Raw genomic sequence first — 20,728 nt, forward strand, 5'->3', positions numbered from 1 at the left:
TTTTTTTTTGATGTTCTCTTACATGTTTTGGTTTCATTTTTAGTTTCTGTTTCCTGGTGCTTTTATTCTTGGCTTATAAATGGAAAACAGAAGGCAAAGTCTTAAGGACAATACACTCTGTACCTAAACAACACTTGGGTTTGTTTCGCTTCCCACAAGACCCGTGGCTTTTCTAGGTAGATCTGCCAGACCCTAAGTTCTGAATCACCTAAAACCCTGGGGATCAGTAACTAGAAAGACTCCCAAGCTACAATTCCCTCCCAAAAGAGACGCCTGGCACTGCCTTTCAGCTTTAGCAAACATCTGACTACTTTACAAGGAGTCATCTCTACTGCCTCTGTTGTAAGCAGTCCCTGAGTATCAGCTGCAGCACAAATGAAGGGGTGGGCGTTGGGACCAGCAGTTAAGACACCACGTGCACATCAGAGCCTGGGTCAGACGGCAGCTCAGGCTCCTGACTGCAGCTCCTTACAGTGCAGACCTTGGGAGGCAGCAGTGAAGGCTCAAGCAGCTGGTTCCTCCCACGTGGGAGGCTTGGATGAACTTCCTGGCTCTGGCAGGGCTCAGCCCTAGCCATTGGGGCCACTTGGGAAGCGAACTGGAGTATAGAAGATCTCCCTGTGTCTCTCCCTCTCTCTCTATAACTCCGATTCTCAAATAAAATAATAATTTTTAAAAAACTCTTTCCCTCCACTGAATTGACTTAACCACTTTCAGCAAAAACTGTTAAAGTGTATCTAGGCTTATTTCTAAACTCTCTATTCCCTTTCATTCATCTATCTGTATGCCAAGACCACACTGTGTAACTGTACAATCAGATATAAAATTAAGTAGCATAAAAAATTAAGCACTGGTAATCTCTCCAATCTTGTTCTTCTCAAGTTTTTACTTCTTTTGCTTTCTAGACTTTTTTTTTTTTTTTTTTTGACACATTGAGTTAGACAGTGAGAGAGAGACAGAGAGACAGGTCTTCCTTTTTCCGTTGGTTCACCCCCAAGTGGTCCCTATGGCCGGAGCACTGCGGCTGGCACGCAGTGCTGATCCGAAGCCAGGAGTCAGGTGCTTCCTCCTGCTCGCCCATGTGGGTGCAGGGCTCCAAGGACATGGGCCATCCTCCACTGCACTCCCGGGCCACAGCAGAGAGCTGGACTGGAAGAAGAGCAACCGGGACAGAATCCGGCGCCCCGACCGGGACTAGAACTCAGGATGCCAGCGCAACAGGCAGAGGATTAGCCTAGTGAGCCCCGGCGCTGGCCTTCAAAGATCTGTTTGTTTGTTTGTTTGAAAGGTAGAGTGTCAAAGAGAGAGGGAAACAGACGTCTCACCTACTGGTTCACTCCCCAAGTAGCCGCAACAGCAAAGACTGTATTTGAAAGACAGAGTTCCAGAGAGGCAGTGGTAGAGAGAGCATAGCTGACACACAGAGTCTGCTATACTACTCCCGCCCCATGGTTTCAGATCAGCCGTCAGGACAAAATCAGGAGCCAGGAACTCCATCCAGGTCTCCCACAAGGGTGGCAGAGGCCCAAGTAAATGGGCCATCCTCTTCTGCTGCCCCACACATTAGCAAGAAGGTGCATAGGAAGCAGAGTAGCCAGTACTCACACCGGTACTCTACCACAGGGTACCAGTGTTGCAAACAACAGACTTAACTTGCTGTGCTGTAACACTAGCTGCTAATAATTTGTTTTTGATGCATTGGTAAATGATAGTCTAAAACATTATTTTCATACACAAACACACATTTATTTTTCAACATTTTTTGCTAATAAAGAGAGTCCTATCCAGAATACTTTAATGAAAATCAACCATCAGCCGGCGCCACAGTTCACTAGGCTAATCTTCCGCTTGCAGCGCCAGCACCCCGGGTTCTAGCCCTGGTTGGGGCGCCGGATTCTATCCGGTTGCTCCTCTTCCAGTCCAGCTCTCTGCTGTGGCCCGGGAAGGCAGTGGAGGATGGCCCAAGTGCTTGGGCCCTGCACCCCATGGGAGACCAGGAGGAAGCACCTGGCTCTTGGCTTTGGATCGGCGCAGCGCCCCGGCCATAGTGGCCATTTGGGGGATGAACTAATGGAAGGAAGACCTTTCTCGCTGTCTCTCTCTCTCACTGTCTAACTTTGCCTGTCAAAGAATGAAAAAAAAAAAATCAACCATCAAAACTACCAGAAAGAAGGGCCAAAAGACTTGAACAGACAGCCCACAGAAGCTGTAGGAATGCCAAGAAGTACAGGAAAAGGCGCCTGTCACCACTGATTAGTCACAAGAGAAATGATATCTAAAACCATAATGAGATGCTACTCCACACCTGCTGACAGTAACAAATGTGAGGAAGGACAGGTGTCGGTGGGAGTGTAAACTGACCACTTTGGAAAAGCTTGGCAGCTAGCTTAACATCCTCTCTGTGACTAAGGAATTCCACTCCTAGACAAGGAGAAGCCAAGAGAGATGAAAGACATAATGAGAATGTTCATCACAGTCTGTTTACCATGGCCAATGCTGGACACAATCCAAATGTCCATTATCAGGTGAACAGATGAACAAAGTATGGGACACCCATACACCATTAAAAAGGAGAACCCAGGGCTGGCGTTGTGGCAGTTCAAGCCCGGCTGCGTCGCTTCTGATCCAGCTCCCTGGTGATGGCCTGGGAAAGCTGTAGAGGATGGTTCAAGCACTTGGGCCACTGCCACCCATGCGGGAAACCCGAAGAAGTTCCTGGATCCTGCGTTTGGCCTGGTCCAGCCCCAGCTGTTGCTGCCATTTGGGGAATGAATCAGTGGACAGAAGATCAATGGCGGGGCCTGTGCCATGGCATAGCAGGTTAAGCCACCACCTGTGACATCAGCATCTCAAATAGGCCCTGGTTCGTGTCCTGGCTGCTTCACTTCTGATCTAGCTCCCTGCTACTGACCTGGAACAATCAGTGGACGATGGCCCAAGTGCTTGGCCCCCTGCCACCTTGTGGGAGACCTCAATGATGCTCCTGGCTCAGACGTGGCCATTGGACTGAACCAGTGGATGGAAGGGCCTCTCTGTCTCTCCCTCTCTCTCTATAACTCAACTTTTCAAAGAAATAAATCTTAAAAAAAAAAAATTGGTCTTTCTAACTGTCTTTCAAATAAATGAATCAAAACTAAACTAAACTAAAACCCCACTGCTTACCCTGACAGCTTCTCTCCTGACCAAAGTCTCACCAGGCTCCTCCAGGCCCTCTTCTTGACCAGGCCTCAACCCTGGCCTCTGAAGACCAACCAAACATCAACAGTTTCTTACAGCTCAAGGCCACATCCCTAGGGTGACTCCTTTCAAGCACCTGCCTGAGAAAACTGCCAACCTGCTGTTCCTTCCAGTTAGCACTCTGTCTCCTGGCCTCTATGGGAGGGCGCAAGCTAACTTTGACAACTGCCCATTAGCAACCCCAGAGGGGTTTCCCACGGGCCAACCCTCCCTTCCCTCTCTTTCTAACATTTCACTTTCCTGGCTCTTCTAGGCTCTTCCTCTGCCCTCCACCATCTTCCCCAACCCCCAACTCAACTCCCTACTTCCTCACTGTCCCTTTAATGTGCCTATACAAATCAAAGTTCAGTTCAGTTCATACTGGATTGAACGTGACTTAAAATCTGTCCTTAACCACTTCAGTATCTGGGTTTGTTTACCTCTCTCTCTAAGAAGGAAACTGGATCTCTGCAGTATAAAAGTATGAAACAAGACCCCTATCTTACATACTATATAAAAATCAACTCACAATGGATCAAGTATCTAAACCTAAAACCTGAAGCCATCAAACTACTAGAGGAAAACAGGGGAAATACAGCAAGACATTGGCATAAGGCAAGGACTTCTTGGATAAGACCCCAGAAACACACGCAGTAAAAGCTAAAATGGATGGATGGAATTACATCAAGCTAAGAAGCTTCTACACCCATAAAACCATAAAAATAGTGAAAGAATGGGCCGGTGCTGTGGCGTAGTGGGTTAAGCCACCGCCTAGAGTGCTGGCATCCCAGTTCGGGTCCCGGCTGCTCCGTTTCCGATCCAGCTCTCTGCTGTGGCCTGGAAAAGCAGTAGAAGATGCCCCAAATCCTGGGGCCCCTGCAACCCCTTTGGGAGACCTGGAAGAAGCTCCTGGCTCCCAGCGCAGCTCTGACCACTGTGGCCAATTGGAGACGGAACCAGTAGATGGAAGACTTTCTCTCCTTCTCTCTCTGTGTAACTCTCACTTTCAAATTAATAAATAAATCTTAAAAAGAAATAGTGAAAGAAAACATTATAATGATGGGGTATGGTCTTTCCAAGCATTACCCACAACCTATAAAAGTAAAGATTGTTAAGAGTTTCCACCATGATTTACAACTTCTGTACTGTGAAATGCTCCATGCAAATTGAACTGAAAGGTCTGCACTAGCACAGAAGAAAACATCGCAACAAAGACAGAGGCAAAAGATCACTATCTCCAACATCATGAGTTCTTGCAACTCAATGATAAAGATACAAATAACCCATTAGGAAACTATACGGAGAGATGACTCATACAAAAACCAATGTTGTGGAGCAGAAAAGGGGTGGGTGGGCTGCTGTTTGGAATGCCCACAACCCAAATCAGAGTGCTGGTTTGAATCCCAGCACCTTCCCTTCCAGCTTCCTGCTAATGCATCCTGGGAAGGCTGCAGATTCTGGCTCAAGTGCTTGGGCCTCTGCTACCCACACTGGAGGCCGGAAGGAGTTCAGGGCACCTGGCTTCAACCTGGCCCAGCCCCGGCTGCTGAAGGCAGTGGAGGAGTGACACAGCAGAGGGAAGATCTCTCTCTGTGTCTCCATCTTCCAGCTAAATGAAAATAAACTTTAAAAAGAAAGGATGAGGCAGTTTTGTATATGAAATGACATGGACAGTATATTCACACTATTTTTGGCACTAAAAATCTCAGCTTTTCAGAATAAAGAAAGAAGTGACGTTAATATTCTAAATCGAAGACCATTATCTTTGGTAAATATTTTCCAAAATTTTATCTGTTCCTAGAAACAAAAAACTCCATGACTTATTTTACTTTCTCAAAGGGCAAGTTTTATAGCTAATTGGTCTTCAACAGAGTGTTCTAGTTTGAACACTTCTCTGGGACACAATGTAGTATCTGCCTTGAAAAGATTTCAGATCAAACTCTCAAGCTCCCTTGCTGGGGCAGAACTCTGCAGATCAGTCAGCGTGCTGGAAAGACCAGGGCGTAACCTCTCAGGAAAAAGCCTGCTTGGCAGAGAGGTGGGTGACCCTTGACGTGCTTCCATTGGTGGGGGTGGGGGTGGGAGTGGGGGCCAGAGAGAAATCAGTATAAGTTCTTTAATTTTCACAACAAGATTTCCACCTCATAAGCCTTGGTCTGCTTTCTAAAACACACAGATCACTCAGGAAACCAGAATGTGAAGGCTCCACGAGGAAACACAGCCTTGAACATCTGCCTCAGTTCCTAAGCACCTGGGTGTCTGACAAGCATTTACTGAGTGCCCTCAATGCACACGGCACAAAGGCAGACACGGTCCCGGCTCTGCGTTGAGTTCACTCCAGTGAGACACAGATACTGAATTCCTGAATTACAGCTGGACTGCTGACCACAAAGATGCACAGGGGTCATGAGAACACTTGTCTGGGGCAGTCCGAGAGCCCTCAGGAGCACCACCTGAGCCACGCGGGTGACTCCTTAGTCTCACCCTGCATCCTAGTTGGCAGCACATCCCATCAACTCTATTTTGTATTATTTATTATATACTTATTTATCAGAAAGCCAGGGCAAGGGAGAGACAGAAGAGACAGACAAAGATCTTCCATCCACTAGTTCACTCCCCAGATGGCTGAAATAGCCAGGTCAAAGTTGGGAGCCAAGAACTCCATCCTGTCTCCCACATGGGAGGCAGGGGCCCAGGTATCTGGACCATCTTGCACTGCTTTCCCCAAGTGCATCTGTAGGAAGCTGGATCAGAAGTGGAGCAGCTAGGATTTGAACCAGGGCTCAGATATGGGATGCTGGCGTACCCAAGTCACAGCTCAACCCACCACATCACAACACCTGCCCCGTACTGGCTCTACCTTCAAAACACACCCAGATCTGGCAAGTTCTCTGCACTTTCCCAGCTACCATCTTGACCCAAACACCAGCATTTCTTACTTGGGATGTTCCCAGAGTGGCTAACTAATCCATCTCCCTGCCACCATCCCTGCCCCCACTCCCCACTCCCACCCCATTCTATTCTCCACAGAGAAGCTGCAGGGATGCTGCTAAAACCCACGGCAGGTCATCTCATTCTTCAGCTTAAAGTTCCTCAATGGCTCCCATCTTACCAAGAAGAGGTTCTCACAGGAGCCTACAACTTCTGTCCCACCTGACCCCTAGGCTCCCATCTCCCCACTTCCCCTCTCCCTCTCCCTCCTACAACTCCTGGCACAGTTCAAGGCCTCAGGGCCTTTCCGCTCGTTCCTGTTCCCTCAGGAGCATGCTGCTCAGTCTCCATGTGTCTGCAATGCTCTAGAGATTCCTGAGTTGCTGATCTCCAGCTTCATTCCATGGTGGTCCGAGAAGATGCAGAGCAGGAGGTCGATTTTTTTCAATTTGCTGAGACTTGCTTCCTGGCCTAGTACGTGGTCGATCCTAGAGAAAGTTCCATGTACTGCTGAGAAGAATGTGTATTCTGCAACTGTAGGATGAAAAGTTCTGTAGATATCTGTTAGGTCCATTTGGTCAACAGGGTCGATTAAATCTGCTGTTTCCTTGTTGATTTTCTGTCTGGTTGATCTGTCCATTCTGAAAGTGGAGTATGGAAGTCCCACAATACTATTGTATTGGAGTCTTAAGTCTCCCTTTAAGTCCCTTAACATAACTTTTAAATAGCCAGGTGCCCTGTAATTAGGTGCATACACGTTTATAATACTTACATCTTCCTGTTGAACTGATTCCTTAATCATTATATAGTGCCCTTCTTTGTCTCTTTTAACAGTTTTTGGGTTAAAGTCTACTTTGTCTGATATTAGGATGCCTACACCAGCTCTTTTTTGGTGTCTGTTGGTGTGGAGTATCTTTTTCCAATCGTTAACTTTCAGTCTGCATGCACGTTTGTTGGAAAGATGTGTTTCTTGTAAGCAGCAAATAGATGGGTTTTGTTTTTCAATCCATTCAGCCAGTCTATGCCTTTTAACTGGAGAGTTGAGACCATTTACATTCAATGTGACTATTGATAAGTAGTGACTTTGCCCTGCCATTTTTCCAAAGATATTCCTAATTTATACTTTGAACTTCCTTTGATCTTTTACTGAGAGATTTTCTTCCTTTACCTTCTTTCATATTGATGACTGTGTTTCTGTGTGTAACGCATCTTTTGCAGGGCTGGATGAGCGGTGACAAATTCTTTCAATTTCTGTTTCTTGAGAAAGGTCTTTATTTCACCTTCATTCACAAGTGAGAGCATTGCAGGGTGTAATACTCTGGGATGACAGTTTTTTTCTCTTAGGACTTGGGCTGTATCTCACCATTCTCTCCTAGCCTGCAGGGTTTCTGATGAGAAGTCTGCAGAGAGTCTAATTGGTGATCCTCTTAAAGTAATCTGGCGTTTCTCTCTTGTACATTTCAGAATCTTCTCTTTATGTTTCACTGTGGTGAGTTTGATTACAATGTGTCATGGAGAGGATCTTTTCTGGTCATGTCTATTAGAAGTTCTGTGTGCTTCCTGTACTTGGACCTCTCTTTCTCTAAACCCAAGAAGTTTTCTGCTGGTATTTCACTAAAATGCCTTCTAATCCTTTCTCTCTCTCCACGCCTTCAGGAACTCCTAGAACCCAAATATTGGAGGTTTTCATAGTATCCTGTAGATTCCCAACAGTGTTTTTAGATTTCTAATTTCTTCTTCTTGTCTTTGGTTTGACTGTATACTTTCCTGTGCTGTCTTTGAAGTCCAATATTCTCTCTTGTGCTGCACTGATTCTGTTTTTAAGGCTCTCCACTGCATTTGTATTCTATCAAATTCTTCATTTCATTTTGATTTCTCTTCAATTTCTCAATTTCATGTTCTATTGAATTCTTCATTTCATTTTGATTCCTCCTGAAGATTTCAATTTCAGGGGAGAGATTTTCTTTCATGTCCTGCATGGATTTCAATAGTTTCTGTGTTTGCTTTTGGTTACTTCTATGTAATCTTACCATCAATTTTTTGAGTTCCATTTCTTGCATTTCTTCTATCTGATCGTCTTCATAATCTTGTACTGAAGTATCGTGTTCTTTAGGGAGCATCATGTAGTGTTCCTTATTTTTTTTTTAAATATTTATTTCTTTATTTGAAAGTCAGAGTTACACAGAGAGAGGAGAAGGGGAGAGGGGGAGAGGGGGAGAGGGGGAGAGGGGGAGGGGGGAGGGGGGGAGAGAGAGAGAGAGAGAGAGAGAGAGAGAGAGAGAGAGAGAGAGAGGTCTTCCATCCAATGGTTCACTCCCCAATTGGCTGCAACGGTTGGAAATGCGCAGATCCAAAGCCAGGATCCAGGAGCTTCCTCCAGGTCTCCCATGCGGGTGCAGGGACCCATGGACTTAGGCCATCTTCCACTGCTTTCCCAGGCCATAGCAGAGAGCTGGATTGGAAGAGGAGCAGCTGGGTCGTGAACCGGTCTTGCTTATTCTTGTTTCTAGGATTGCTGCGTTTGTTATTTGGTATTTGTGGAGATACTTGTTGGTTTCTTCTTCTTCTTCTTTTTTTTTTTTTTCCTGTTGTGGTGGCTTTTACCGTTGTACTATGACTCTGTAGATAAGTGGACTGTCTGCTTTCAGTGAATCTCTAGAGGCTTGTAGAAAACTGTTCAGTTTTCCAGGGCGTGCCTAATGTAACACACCCAGCTTTGGTGTGGTGAATCTTCTCTCTCTTTTTTTAATCAGAAGGGATGTGTATTCTGTTCAGCTGAGCTCTTCTTGATGGAGACCAGTGCCTGAGCACTAGCCCCAGTGGGTATAATATTCAATGCTCTGTCCCAAAGACCACACAAAGGATCTATGCAGACCTCAGTGTAAGTTCAGATTTTCCAGCAATGTCTCTCACCAGGTAACCAGGACCACCCCAACTGTGGCGTCTCCAACTGAGCCTGCTCTAATTCTCAGCCACACAGTGAGTTCTCCCACACACCCTCAGTTTTTGTTTTTGTTGTTGTTGTTGTTGTTGTTTTAGAGACCTGGTTCAGAAGCTTCACACAGTCAAAGCTCCTGGCCCCCCCGTTATTCCCCCCACCCCGAGTCAGGACTCTGCTCAGCTGATTGCTGGGTGCAGACACAAGCTGGTGCAGCTGTTACGCATGTCCAAAACGGTGCCAGCTCTATCAGCTTGTATGCCTCTGTAAGGTGATCGGGGAGAGAGAGAAGTGTCCATACCGTCCCTTTCTTTTTTTTTCCCTCCTCTAGTTAGCCTGGTGCACTTTCCTCCATGGGGCTTCAAGCCTCGTTCCCTCTAGGCTCTTCCTGCTGCTCCACATAAGTCCACCATGTCCCTCTAGAGTTTCCCTCTAGAGTGTCCCAGTAGAGTTTCCTCTGCTGTTTTTTCCATAACTCTTCCCTGAGACTACACTCTCTCCAATAATTTAAAACTATCTTCTCCTGGAAGAGCAGAAAGCTCCCTCCCTACTCCGCCATCTTGAAACCTAAGGGCCCAAGTTCCAGGTTTATTTTTAAGTTGATCATTGTGTATGGCCCCTGAACGATGTTATAAATACCCAGATAGCCCTTGGCAGAAAAAAGGTTTCCCACCCCTGTCCTAGATAAGTCTTTCCTCTGCACTGACCTTCTCACCCAGGCTTTCCCTGGCCAACCCCTCTCAAATTACAATCCTTTCCAACCGGACAGCTCATTCCTGATCCCAGCATCCAGGACAGCACCTCCATAGTTAAGCAAGCACTCGATAAGGACAGCTGAAGAATGCACTCCTCTGAGAGCTGATGGAGAACTAACTAGGAAAGAAGGAGGAGGAGACGAGCCAGGCCGAGGGAGGAGAGCGCTCAGAGACCCTGGAGAAGGATGGTGCAGGGGAAGGGACATGGCAGCACTGCCAAGGGGAGCGCTGGATGACGCACTGTAACGTCTCAGCTCAACCGACAGGTAACAGTGGGAGGGCAAAGCCTGAAGGTCACAGAGAACCCTGGAGCTCCGAGGAAGCAATGGGCACGGCTGAGGAACTGATCAAACTCCCTGGACAGAGGAGAGCAGGGTGAGAGAGTGTGGCACTATGCAGCTGGGAGCTGGTGCAGGACCAGGACGGGAGTGAGGGCGTCGGGGTGGGAAGCTGTGACAGAGAAGGATGAGGAGAGGGGACACTGAAGAGGGTACATGCAAGAAAAAGCACATCCACCTGCAGGCCGGGGACTGCCCATGGACACAGAGGACACCTGGATGATATCGACAGTTGAGGCAGAGAGGCCGACAGTGGGCCAGGTACCAGAGCCCCCAGGGAAATGGGTGAAAAACCAGGAGAGGGTACACAAGGCAATGAGGGAGAGTGGAGGCTAAGGGAGGGAGAGAGGGAGGAAGAGGGTGGCTGGGAGATGGTGCCTGGGGAGAGGTGAGCAGACAGAGGCAGCTATTGACTCCGGAATGGTGATTTCAGGACACAGTGAGGGCATGGTGGGTGGGTTGGGTCACGGTAAACAAGAGTGGATGGAAAACTGACTCAAGGCCGTCACAAGAGGGGCAGAACAGAGAGACCAGACTGGGCTGTCTCTGTCCTTCTTGGGCGGCCTCAGTCCCTCTTGGGCGGCTGTAACAAAATACCTGCAGCTGGACACTTCATAAGGAAGAGACTCCTTGGCTCACGATTCTGGTGGCTGGAAGGTCCATGCAGTGTGGCGCGGGGTATGGGGAGGGCCCCTGGCTGTGTCACAATGCAGAGCATTGCATGCTGAGGCAGAGAGGAGCTGACATTTTAAAAAACATCCTAAATTTTAAAGAAAAAAAAAGTATGGGGGGCTGGTGCTGTGGCGTAGTGAGTAAAGCCGCCACCTGCAGAGCCCACATCCCATATGTGTACCAGTTCAAGTCAGAGCTGCTCCACTTCTGATCCAGCTCCCTGCTATGGCCTGGGAAAGCAGTGGAAGATGGCCCAAGTCCTTTGGCTCCTGCAGCGATGTCGGAGACCCGGAAGAAGCTCCTGGCTCCTGGCTTAGGATCAGCACAGCTCCAGCTGCCGCAGCCATTTGGGGAGTGAACCGGCAGAAGGAAGACCTCTCTCTCTCTCTCTGCCTCTGTGTAACTCTGCCTTTCAAATAATAAAATAAATCAATCTTAAAAAAAAAAATGCAACAAAGTCAAGGAAAGGCATGCTCCAGTTAGACTATGTCTCTAGACTTTTTTATATTTCTCTGAATCATTGTATAACTCTTACTTTAAGTCAGCATGTTGGCAAAGACTATTACCAACAAATATTCAATAAACCTGACCCTAATTGCTAAGGAAAGGATTTTATCTCTAATACTTTTTTTTTTTAACTTTTATTTAATGAATATAGATTTCCAAAGTATAGCTTATGGATTACATTGGCTTCCCCCCCACAATGACTTCCCTCCCACCCACAACCCTCCCCTTTCCCGCTCCCTCTCCCTTTCCATTCATATCAAGATTCATTTTCAATTTTCTATATATACAGAAGATCAGTTTAGTATACATTAAGTAAAGATTTCAACAGTTTGCACCCACATAGACACACAAAGTGAAAAATACTGTTTGAGTACTCGTTATAGCATTAAATCTCAATGTACAGCACATTAAGGACAGAGATCCTACATGAGGAATAAGTGCACAGTGACTCCTGTTGTTGACTTTACAAATTGACACTCCTGTTTATGGCATCAGTAATCTCCCTATGCTCCAGTCATGAGTTGCCAAGGCTATGGAAGCCTTTTGAGTTCACTGACTCTTATCTTATTTAGACAAGGTCATAGTCAAAGTGGAAGTTCTCTCCTCCCTTCAGAGAAAGGTACCTGTGGGGAGCAACTCGGACTAGACTAAGTTACTGGAATTAAGACTTATTCTATGCATCTGCTCTCCCACAATATGGCGCTGGGAGAGGAGTAAACAACTTCTACACAGCTGCCTCTCTTTGGAGGAGAGGAGCGTACTCGGCGTGTGGGTAGCAGAGTTGGGATTGGTGGAAGAGGACTATAAAGGAGGAGAGAGACAACATGCACCAGGAACATCTGGATAACATCTGAGCAGCCCCCGAGAGGGCCGGCCGGTGGTGTGCCGCTCCCCCGCGGAAGTGGGGAAAATGGCAGGGGGAGCCGCCCTTCCACGGAGGTGGAAGGGTCGGCAGCCAACCCGGGAAGAACCAGCAGCAAACCCGGGGAGGGCCGAGCAGACAAAAGAACAGCGCAGGGTCCTGTGTCGTTCCTCCACGAATTGGGGAGCGACAGGTACCTCCTTCTTCGAAGACCTGTTCTTTCCACTGGGATCTCACTCACAGTATCTCTAATACTTTTGATGCTACTTTAGATACTCTTAGCAAACAGCAGTCAATACAAGAAAAATTATTTCTAATTGAACAGTGCTGTAAATGTGGTCAACAACAAGTGAAACTGAAGATAAAGCCGAGAGTTACCTATTTAAACTCACACATTTCACCATGACTGCCTCCCACCTTACACACATAAATGTACTCATCAATGTATTTAACCACCATCACTAACACCTGCCATGTCCACGCCCTGCTCGAGTATCCTAACATTGAGCATTATTTAATCTGCACCACCTCCTACGAAGTCTGTTCTCAAACCCATTCTACAGATCAGGAAACTGAGGCCCGGTTTTCTGGGTTTAGTACCCACAAAGTGACAGAGTTCAGTCTGACAGAGTCTGGCTCCTGAGTCCATGTTCCCCATCACCATGCGTGGTCTCCAGGAACTACAGAAAGATCAAGGCTTGCTTCTCCCTCCTCATCCAGCTTTCTGTTCCTTTACCAGGAACTGATAACTCCTCCCTAGCTCTACCTGAGCACCCTCCTACCTACCCCCTCTTCATGCCTTTTGTGCCCAGCTGAAGTATCACTGTCTCAGGTCCTAACTCCAATAGCAGCCATGTGTTGCCAGGGCTCCAGGCGAAACTGTAAGTACGCCTTTCACGGCTAATGATTTGTTTCCTGGCTGTGTTTCCCAACTAGGATGTGAATTCCAGGATGTCGACACAGGCTTGCTGCCCCATCAGCAAATCCGCACCGAACCAGGCCCAAGGCAGGGCCCCCATGCAGCGGCCTCTCCCTGACACTCCCAGGATGTGCACGAATGAAACCCGCTCCAGACAACGCCCCGTCCCCAACACCCACGACCACACTCCTAACTGCGGAGCCCTGGGTACCGGCTCTGCGGAAACACACAGGAACAGGTGGCCGGGACAGGTCGCCCCCTCTCACTGGAGTGACAGTGGGGATCCTAGCAGCCCCCAGGGGAGCGTGCCTGCACCCCTTCCCATAACTCACCAAGGCCGCCCTCATACGCTTCGGGTCTGGGTGTCCCAGCACTGCTCTGGCGCCAACAACACCAAGACCACGGCCGCCTCCTTCCCGGCTAACCCGCTCGCTGCATTTCACCCGCGAGGGGACAATCGCTCCACACGGGTGCGACGCGGCTTCGGGCGCCCCGGCGCAGCCCTCAGACACGGGCCCGCCTCCCTCCGGGCCCCGGGCGCCCGCGTGCCGACCCCTAATCCCGCGCCCAGCACACACCTCTTGCACATAGAAGCATCCTCGCAGGTGCCCCGCACGCCCTCGTCGTCCGTGTCGCAGCTCGTGGAGGCGGAAACGTTGAAGGACGGCTCCCTCAGGCTACCGGCCATGGGCTTGCAGCTTCCGGGGAGCCGTGCCCACCGGGGACATGAAAGCAATGCGGACAAACGGCGGGGAAAGGAGCGAGCCGCCGGGAGAACCCACGAGAGGGGCTGGGTTCCACTCGGCTCAGCTGGCGCGGCTCAATGACGCCGCCCACGACGGCTGCCCAGCAACCTCCTTGCTCATTGGCGCCTCTGCCAATGAGGGTGATGCTCATTGGGCAATCTCCCCGCCCCTTCACCCGGCGGTAGCGCTCATTGGAGGACTCTTTAGCTCCACCCACACCCCCCGTACGTTGGCCGAGGCACAACCTACACTGCGGAAGAGTACCGCAGTGCCTTCTGGGAAATGGAGTCCTCGATGCTTGGTACGACCCTGTTTCCTTGGGGCCGGTCACAAAATTTTATAACCATAATTAACTCAGGGTGGAAGAGCTATCAGGATGCTCAGCAAGGGGCGAAGGGCGGAGAATCCAGGCAGAAGAAACGAATGGGAGGTAACCTCGGGACTCAGTGTCGTTCAACAATCCAACAGGTTTGAGTGAAGATGTTGTGAAGGAAATATTGCGGGAAAACGCACACAAAGGAAAACTCTGGGGCCTGGAGAAGGAACGAATGGGAGCTGCCAGCTGCAAGCGTCAGCCGCTGCATTTCAGGGAGGGGAAGGACGTAGAATAACATTTTAGTAAAGTTCAAGCAAAACTTGTTTAGAGAAACGTAAGTGGTAAAATGCTCTATACAGAAGGAAAAAAACAGGGAAAAAGGGATCAGGATACTGGTGACCTCTAGGGAGTAGAGACGTAGGCGTCAGGACGGCAGGGAAGATACTAGGACAGAAGGAGATGGGGACATAGACACCTCTTCAGTTTCTCAAGTTGGTAAGGGTGCATGTGTGTTTCTTACATTATTGTGCATATTCAGAATGTCCATTACCTATATTTTGTGCTTAGAACATTTTCTTCTTTTTAAACATTCTCTGTTTTTTTTTTTTTTAAGATTATTTATGTGTTTATTTGAGAGGTAGAGTTACAGACAGTGAGAGAGAGGGGTCTTCCATCCACTGGTCCCCAATTGGCCGCAACAACTGGAGCTGAGCCGATCTGAAGCCAGGAGCCAGGGCTTCCTCCAGGTCTCCCACACAGGTACAAGGGCCCAAGGACTTAGGCCTTCTTCTACTGCTTTTCCAGGCCACAGCAGAGAGCTGCATCGGAAGTGGAGCAGCCGGGACTTGAACTGGCACCCATATGGGATGCCAACGCTGCAGGCGAAGGATTAACCTACTGCGCCACAGCGCCTGCCACTTAAAGCATTTTCTAAATGAAAAAGTGTATCCATGTATTCCATTTTATCTGACAGGTGTTGGGAGCTGTGAATGGATATACTCGAACTTGAAGAACCCTGAATTACACCCATTAGAAAGAAAATAAAAGGAAAATAAATGGCAACAGAAACTCAGACACTCAGCTTGGGGTGAGATGGGACATCTCATGCTTGCTTAGTCTTCAGTGGAGGCCAAGAACTTACTGATGCCCAAGGGAGAAATGACAGTGCAGAGTGACTGAGGTGGGGACTCCTGCCAGGCAGTTGGTGATGGTCTGAAACACACCACTTTCGTGGGATGGCCCTCTACCAAGAGTGTAATGCAAAACCAGCGACCCCAGCCTGGCCGTGCACACAGTCCGTGGTCAGTGGTTAACCAGCGGCAACGGCAGCCGCCTCTGCCTTTTGTGTCTACAAAGTCTGCGTGCAACAGCTGCTCCTGTTCCTACAACTGCACAGTGCCGCATCCTTCTCCTCTGACCGTGTGTGTGTGTGTGTGTGTGTGTGTGTGTGTGTGTAATAGCTGCTGTGGATCATATCTGTGCAGTGCCAAGTGTTGTGTAGTCAGTCTAGGGTGAGAGTCCCTCCCTCCTTCATCAGCGGATTGAGGAATCAGTAAAACTACTGAAATCACAGACACGATAGCCCATCCTCAACTGTGGATGCACCTGCTCCAGCTTTCACTAACTGCTGGTTTCCTAAGGCGGCAGTGAGCGTCTGGGATTTAACTGCCTGGTGCAGACCAGCTTGCACTTCAGCTAGTGAGTGAGTGTGGACATCTTGTGCACCCTAAGAAAGGCTGGCTGACTGTTCCCCGAGGTGAGGTACCATCAGCCGTGCCTGTATCTGCCAGTTGGTCTCTGAGGCTGTCACTTGGGAGCAGTGACAACATAACATCCTAGCTGGTAGGTTCTTGAAGTCCACTCACTGGAGGTCAGTACAGAGCCCTTTGCTCACTGTACATAGCCACCGGCCATCACTAGCAGTGTGGGACCCTCATCCTGACACTATTTGGGAGAATGTTCTCAGGACTTAGGCCTGGAGACCACCCTTTGTTTGTGGAAAGGAATGAGCCCACTACCTCGGGAAAGTTTCAAAACAGCTTCCTGGTTGCTGACTAGAAATATTGTGTTCAGGCAGGAGTCGTGTTTCCTGGGCTGATGCTTCCCTTGCTGCTGTCCTGAGCTCTCCTGATTGGAAGTGCACCTCCATGGCATTCCAGGGATGGCTTTAGGCCAGAAGTGATGATTAACAAAACAAAGATGTAGGAGGAAGGGCATTTGGTACTCAACTGCTTTCCCACTTGGAAACCCCTAAGCACCAATGGGCTTTGCTTGGCACTACAGCTTACTGTCCTAGCACGCAAAGGCTGATCTTGTGATCAGGGTATTTGAGGGCCTCACCTGGCTGTAGACAAGATGAATTTTCTGGGTATAGATCCCCACACTGGGATGAGTGGCTAGCATTTCCAGGAGGAAGGGGTAGGCCACCTACAGGGTCAACCCCTGGACTCCTTTCCCCATAACCACCCGGAAATCTGTATCTCGTGTCATCTTGTGGAGACCCATACAAACATGTGACTTTATGACTCCAGAAATAAAAATTATTATTTGCACTTTAATTTATTCAACCCATCTTTTCACAATTACTGCTTTTTGCTTGTTGTTGTATAGGAATTATGATGCTGCTTTTAAAAATCCTGTATACCTATTTTTATTTGAAAGGCAGACAGACAGAGGTCTAACAGCCACTGGTTCACTCCACACATACCTGCCACATTCAAGGCCAAATGCAAGAGTCAGCAACTCCATCTGGGTATCCCACGTGGGTGGCATGGACTCAAGCACTTGGGCTGATACCTGCTGCCTCCCTGGGTGTAAGTTAGCAGGAAGATGGATCAGGAGCAAAGCACTAGGGACTGAAACCAAGCACTCTGATAATGGCAGGTAGGCATCCCAACCAGTGTCCTAACCATGTCCCCATACACCTGCCCCGGGCATACACCTGCCCCGGGTCTTCTGACATCAGCATTTCCGGTTGGGCTCTTTGAGATCCTCTAATGAACTCTTGCTCATCTTGGAGAGACAAGAGTTAACTAGGCTTATCTGGGTTGTATGGAAGGTACTATTGGGCTGTGAAATGATGTTAGACTTTTTTTTTAATTTTTAAAATTTTATTTATTTTCATTTTATTTGAAACGTGGAGAGATACAGATCTTCTATCCACTGATTTTCTCCCCAAATGTCTCCAATAGGAAGACTAGGCCAGGCCAAAGCCAGAAGCCTGAAACTCCATCTGATTCTCCCAGGTAAGTAGCAAGGACCCAAGTACTTGTGCCATCATTGGCTGCTTTCCAGGGTGTGCATCAGCAAGAAGCTGGATCAGAAGCAGAGGAGGGAGGCCAGCACTGTGGCTCACTTGGTAAATCCTCTGCCTCCAGCGCCAGCATCCCATATGGGTGCCGGGTTCTAGTCCTGGATACCACTCTTCCAACCCAGCTCTCTGCTGTGGCCTGGGAAAGCAGTGGAGGATGGCCCTAGTCTTTGGGCCCCTGCACCTGCATGGGAGACCAGGAGGAGGCACCTGGCTCCTGGCTTTGGATCGGTGCAGCTCCAGCCGTTGCAGCCATTTAGAGAGTGAACCAACGGAAGGAAGACCTTTCTCTCTGTCTCTCCCTCTCTCTGTCTGTAACTCTACCTCTCAAATAAATAAATAAATAAATAAAATCTTTAAAAATTAAAAAAAAAGAAGCGGAGGCAGTGGGACTCAAACCAGGTACTCTTATAAGGCTTGTGGGCACCCTAAGTGGAGACTTGAGCTGCTGCACCAAACACACACCCCTGATGCTAAACTTCAGTTGTATATGACGTTTACAGAGGTCTGGGGTTCTGTAAACGTATCTGGGGTGATAGCATTGATACCTTAGTGTAAGAGAGAGCCTTCCTCCTCCCTAAGGCCAGGAGGGCTGAAAGAATTGTTTGTGAACACTGCGGCTGGCACTGTGGCAGACTTGGTAAAGCTGCCACCTGCAATGCTGAGATCCCATGTGAATCCCTGCTGCTCCACTTCCAATCCAGCTCTCTGCTAGGGCCAGAGAAAGCAGTACAAGATGGCCCAAGTAGTTGGGCCCCTGTACCCACCAGAAGAAGCTCCTGGCTCCTAGGTTCAGAGCGGTGCAGTTCTGGCCATTGTGCCCATCTGGGGAGTGAACCAGCAGATGGAAGACCTCTGCCTCTGCCTCTCTGTAACTCTGCCTTTCAATCAAATACATAAATAAATCTTAAAAAAGAAGAGGAAACCTTACTGTGCTTTCTAAAAATGCTATTACAAGGAAAGTAACTAAATATCCTTGTGGATTGCTGAACTGTTACACAAATCTTAATTATGATTAAGTGTTTTTTAAAGATGTATTATATTTTGCATTTGAATGGCAGAAGGAGAGAGAGAGAGGGGCAAAGAAAGATCTTCCATCTGCTGGTTTACTGCCCAAATGACAGCCAAAGCCAGGAGACAAGGAACACCATCCTGGCTTCCCTGATGGGTGGCAGGGGCCCAAGCACTTGGACCATCTCCCACTATCTTCCCAGGTGCATTAGCAGGGAGCTGGATTAGAAGCTGAGCAGCCAGGATTCAAACCTGTACTCTGATATAGTTTATAGGTGGCAACTTAACCCACTGTGTTACAGTGCTGGCCCCGGTTTTAAGTCTTTTGCCACCAACAGTTCGAGGTCTTCTCTGGAAACATTTAGAATCAGAAAAAAACTCAGCAAATGTTTGTAATTGATTAATTAAGACAATAATTACACAATACTCAATGAACTAATGAAATATATGGGGTTCTAGCTCTTATTTAAGTCAATATTGGTTTTATACCTAAATGTTTTGCCTTCTAGGCTTAAGGGAATTTTTTTCTTGAGATTTCTAGGGTTTACAACACTTTAGTAAAGTGTGTTTTTAAAAACACAGATGGGGGCAAGCATTGTAGCGTAGTGGGTAAGCTGCTATCTGCAACAGCGGCATCCCAAAGGGTACCAATTTGAGTCCTGGCTGCTCTACTTCCAATCCAGCTCTCTGCTAATGCACCAGGGAGAGCAGCACATGATGACCCAAGTGCTTGGGCTCCAGAGCCCAAGTGAGAGACCCAGAAGTTGTTCCTGGCTCCCGGCTTCTGTCTGGCCCAGCCCTGGCCATTGTGACCATTTGGGGAGTAAACCAGCAGATAGAAAATCCATGTCTCTCTTTGTCCCCACCTTTCTGTCTCTGTAACTGTGCCTTTCAAATAAAACTTAAAAAAAAAAAAAGATAAACATGTGTACCTTTCCTTCCTACTGAATACCTTCAAAGTTCAAAAACTGTTTATTATCATCTTTTTTCTGTGTGCAAAGTGATTATTTGCATAAATTCATTAAGAACATGTTCTCTTCATGATAGAATACAATTTGAACCATTTGGCATATCTAAAAATATCCTCAGGGAGCCAGTACTGTGGCACAGCAGATTAGGACACTGACTACAATGCCGCTGGCATCCCATAATGGATGGAGTGCCAGTTGGAGTCCTGGCTGCTTCACTTCCAATCTAGCTCCCTGCTGATGCACCTGGGGAAAGCAGCAGATGACCAGAGCACTTGGCCCCCTGCCACCCACATGGGTGACCCAGATAGAGTTTCAGGCTCCTGGTTTCAAGTTGGCCTGGCCCCAGCAGCCATTTGGGGAGTGAATCAGTGGATAGAAGAGATATCTCTCTCTCTCCCTCTCAGTCTGTAACTGACTTTCAAATTTATAATATTTATGTATATATATATATATATACATATATATATACACAGAATGCCAGACTTCAAGGACTCCAAGCCTTACAGTGAGTAAACAAACTGTAACTTGTTAGCAGATCGTCAAACTTCAAAAGATGAGGTACTATACTTTTTTAAAAAAAATTGAAGTCTGACATAGTTTTCCTGAAAGTTCTCTGAGATCACTACATAGTAAATCAACTTTTCTTGTACTAATGCAAACAGTCAAGTATAATGTACCTGCTGTTAGACTGTAATTCTTTTTATTGCCTTTAAGAGGCACACTTGATTTTTTATGTTCTTGTTGGATTTGTTTTGGGTTTTCCTTTCTAGATTTTATGCCTGCTGCCTGTCAGAATTCTATAGACGTACAACTCCTAGCAAGACAATGCTGGGCCAGCATTGAGACCGTGACTCTCACCCACAGAACCGATGTGGTTTTACTAGGTAGCTAGTTTAGGTCCAAGGGAGCTGGAAGTCTCTGGAAAGCTGTCCCTTTACCCATCAATCAAGGTGTTCTCTTTCACCGGCGCCACGGCTCACTAGGCTAATCCTCCGCCTTGTGGCGCCGGCACACTGGGTTCTAGTCCCGGTCGGGGCACCGGATTCTGTCCCGGTTGCCCCTCTTCCAGGCCAGCTCTCTGCTGTGGCCCGGGAGTGCAGTAGAGGATGGCCCAAGTCCTTGGGCCCTGCACCCCATGGGAGACCAGGAGAAGCACCTGGCTCCTGCCATCGGATCAGCGCAGTGCACTGGCCGCTGCGCGCCAGCCGCGGCGGCCATTGGAGGGTGAACCAACGG

General features: G+C 48.1%; 1 protein-coding gene and 1 long non-coding RNA gene across 2 annotated transcripts in view; one reads left to right on the forward strand and one right to left on the reverse strand.

The window, feature by feature from the left end:
• The window catches only part of LCMT1 (leucine carboxyl methyltransferase 1), a 57,982-nt gene extending 43,985 nt beyond the window's left edge, over positions 1 to 13,997 (reverse strand). The window contains exon 1 of the mRNA XM_002711830.5: positions 13,717 to 13,997. Coding sequence (XP_002711876.2) covers positions 13,717 to 13,826 — 110 coding nt within the window. The 5' untranslated portion in view covers positions 13,827 to 13,997. The remainder of the gene's footprint in view (positions 1 to 13,716) is intronic.
• A 164-nt stretch (positions 13,998 to 14,161) lies between these two features.
• LOC138847027 (uncharacterized) lies at positions 14,162 to 16,758 on the forward strand. Its single transcript, XR_011384637.1, has 2 exons — positions 14,162 to 14,695; positions 15,174 to 16,758. It is a non-coding gene; the product is annotated as an uncharacterized lncRNA (long non-coding RNA).
• Positions 16,759 to 20,728: the final 3,970 nt, after the last annotated feature.

The sequence above is a fragment of the Oryctolagus cuniculus genome, chromosome 19, assembly GCF_964237555.1.
Source record: "Oryctolagus cuniculus chromosome 19, mOryCun1.1, whole genome shotgun sequence".
Taxonomy (NCBI): domain Eukaryota; kingdom Metazoa; phylum Chordata; class Mammalia; order Lagomorpha; family Leporidae; genus Oryctolagus; species Oryctolagus cuniculus.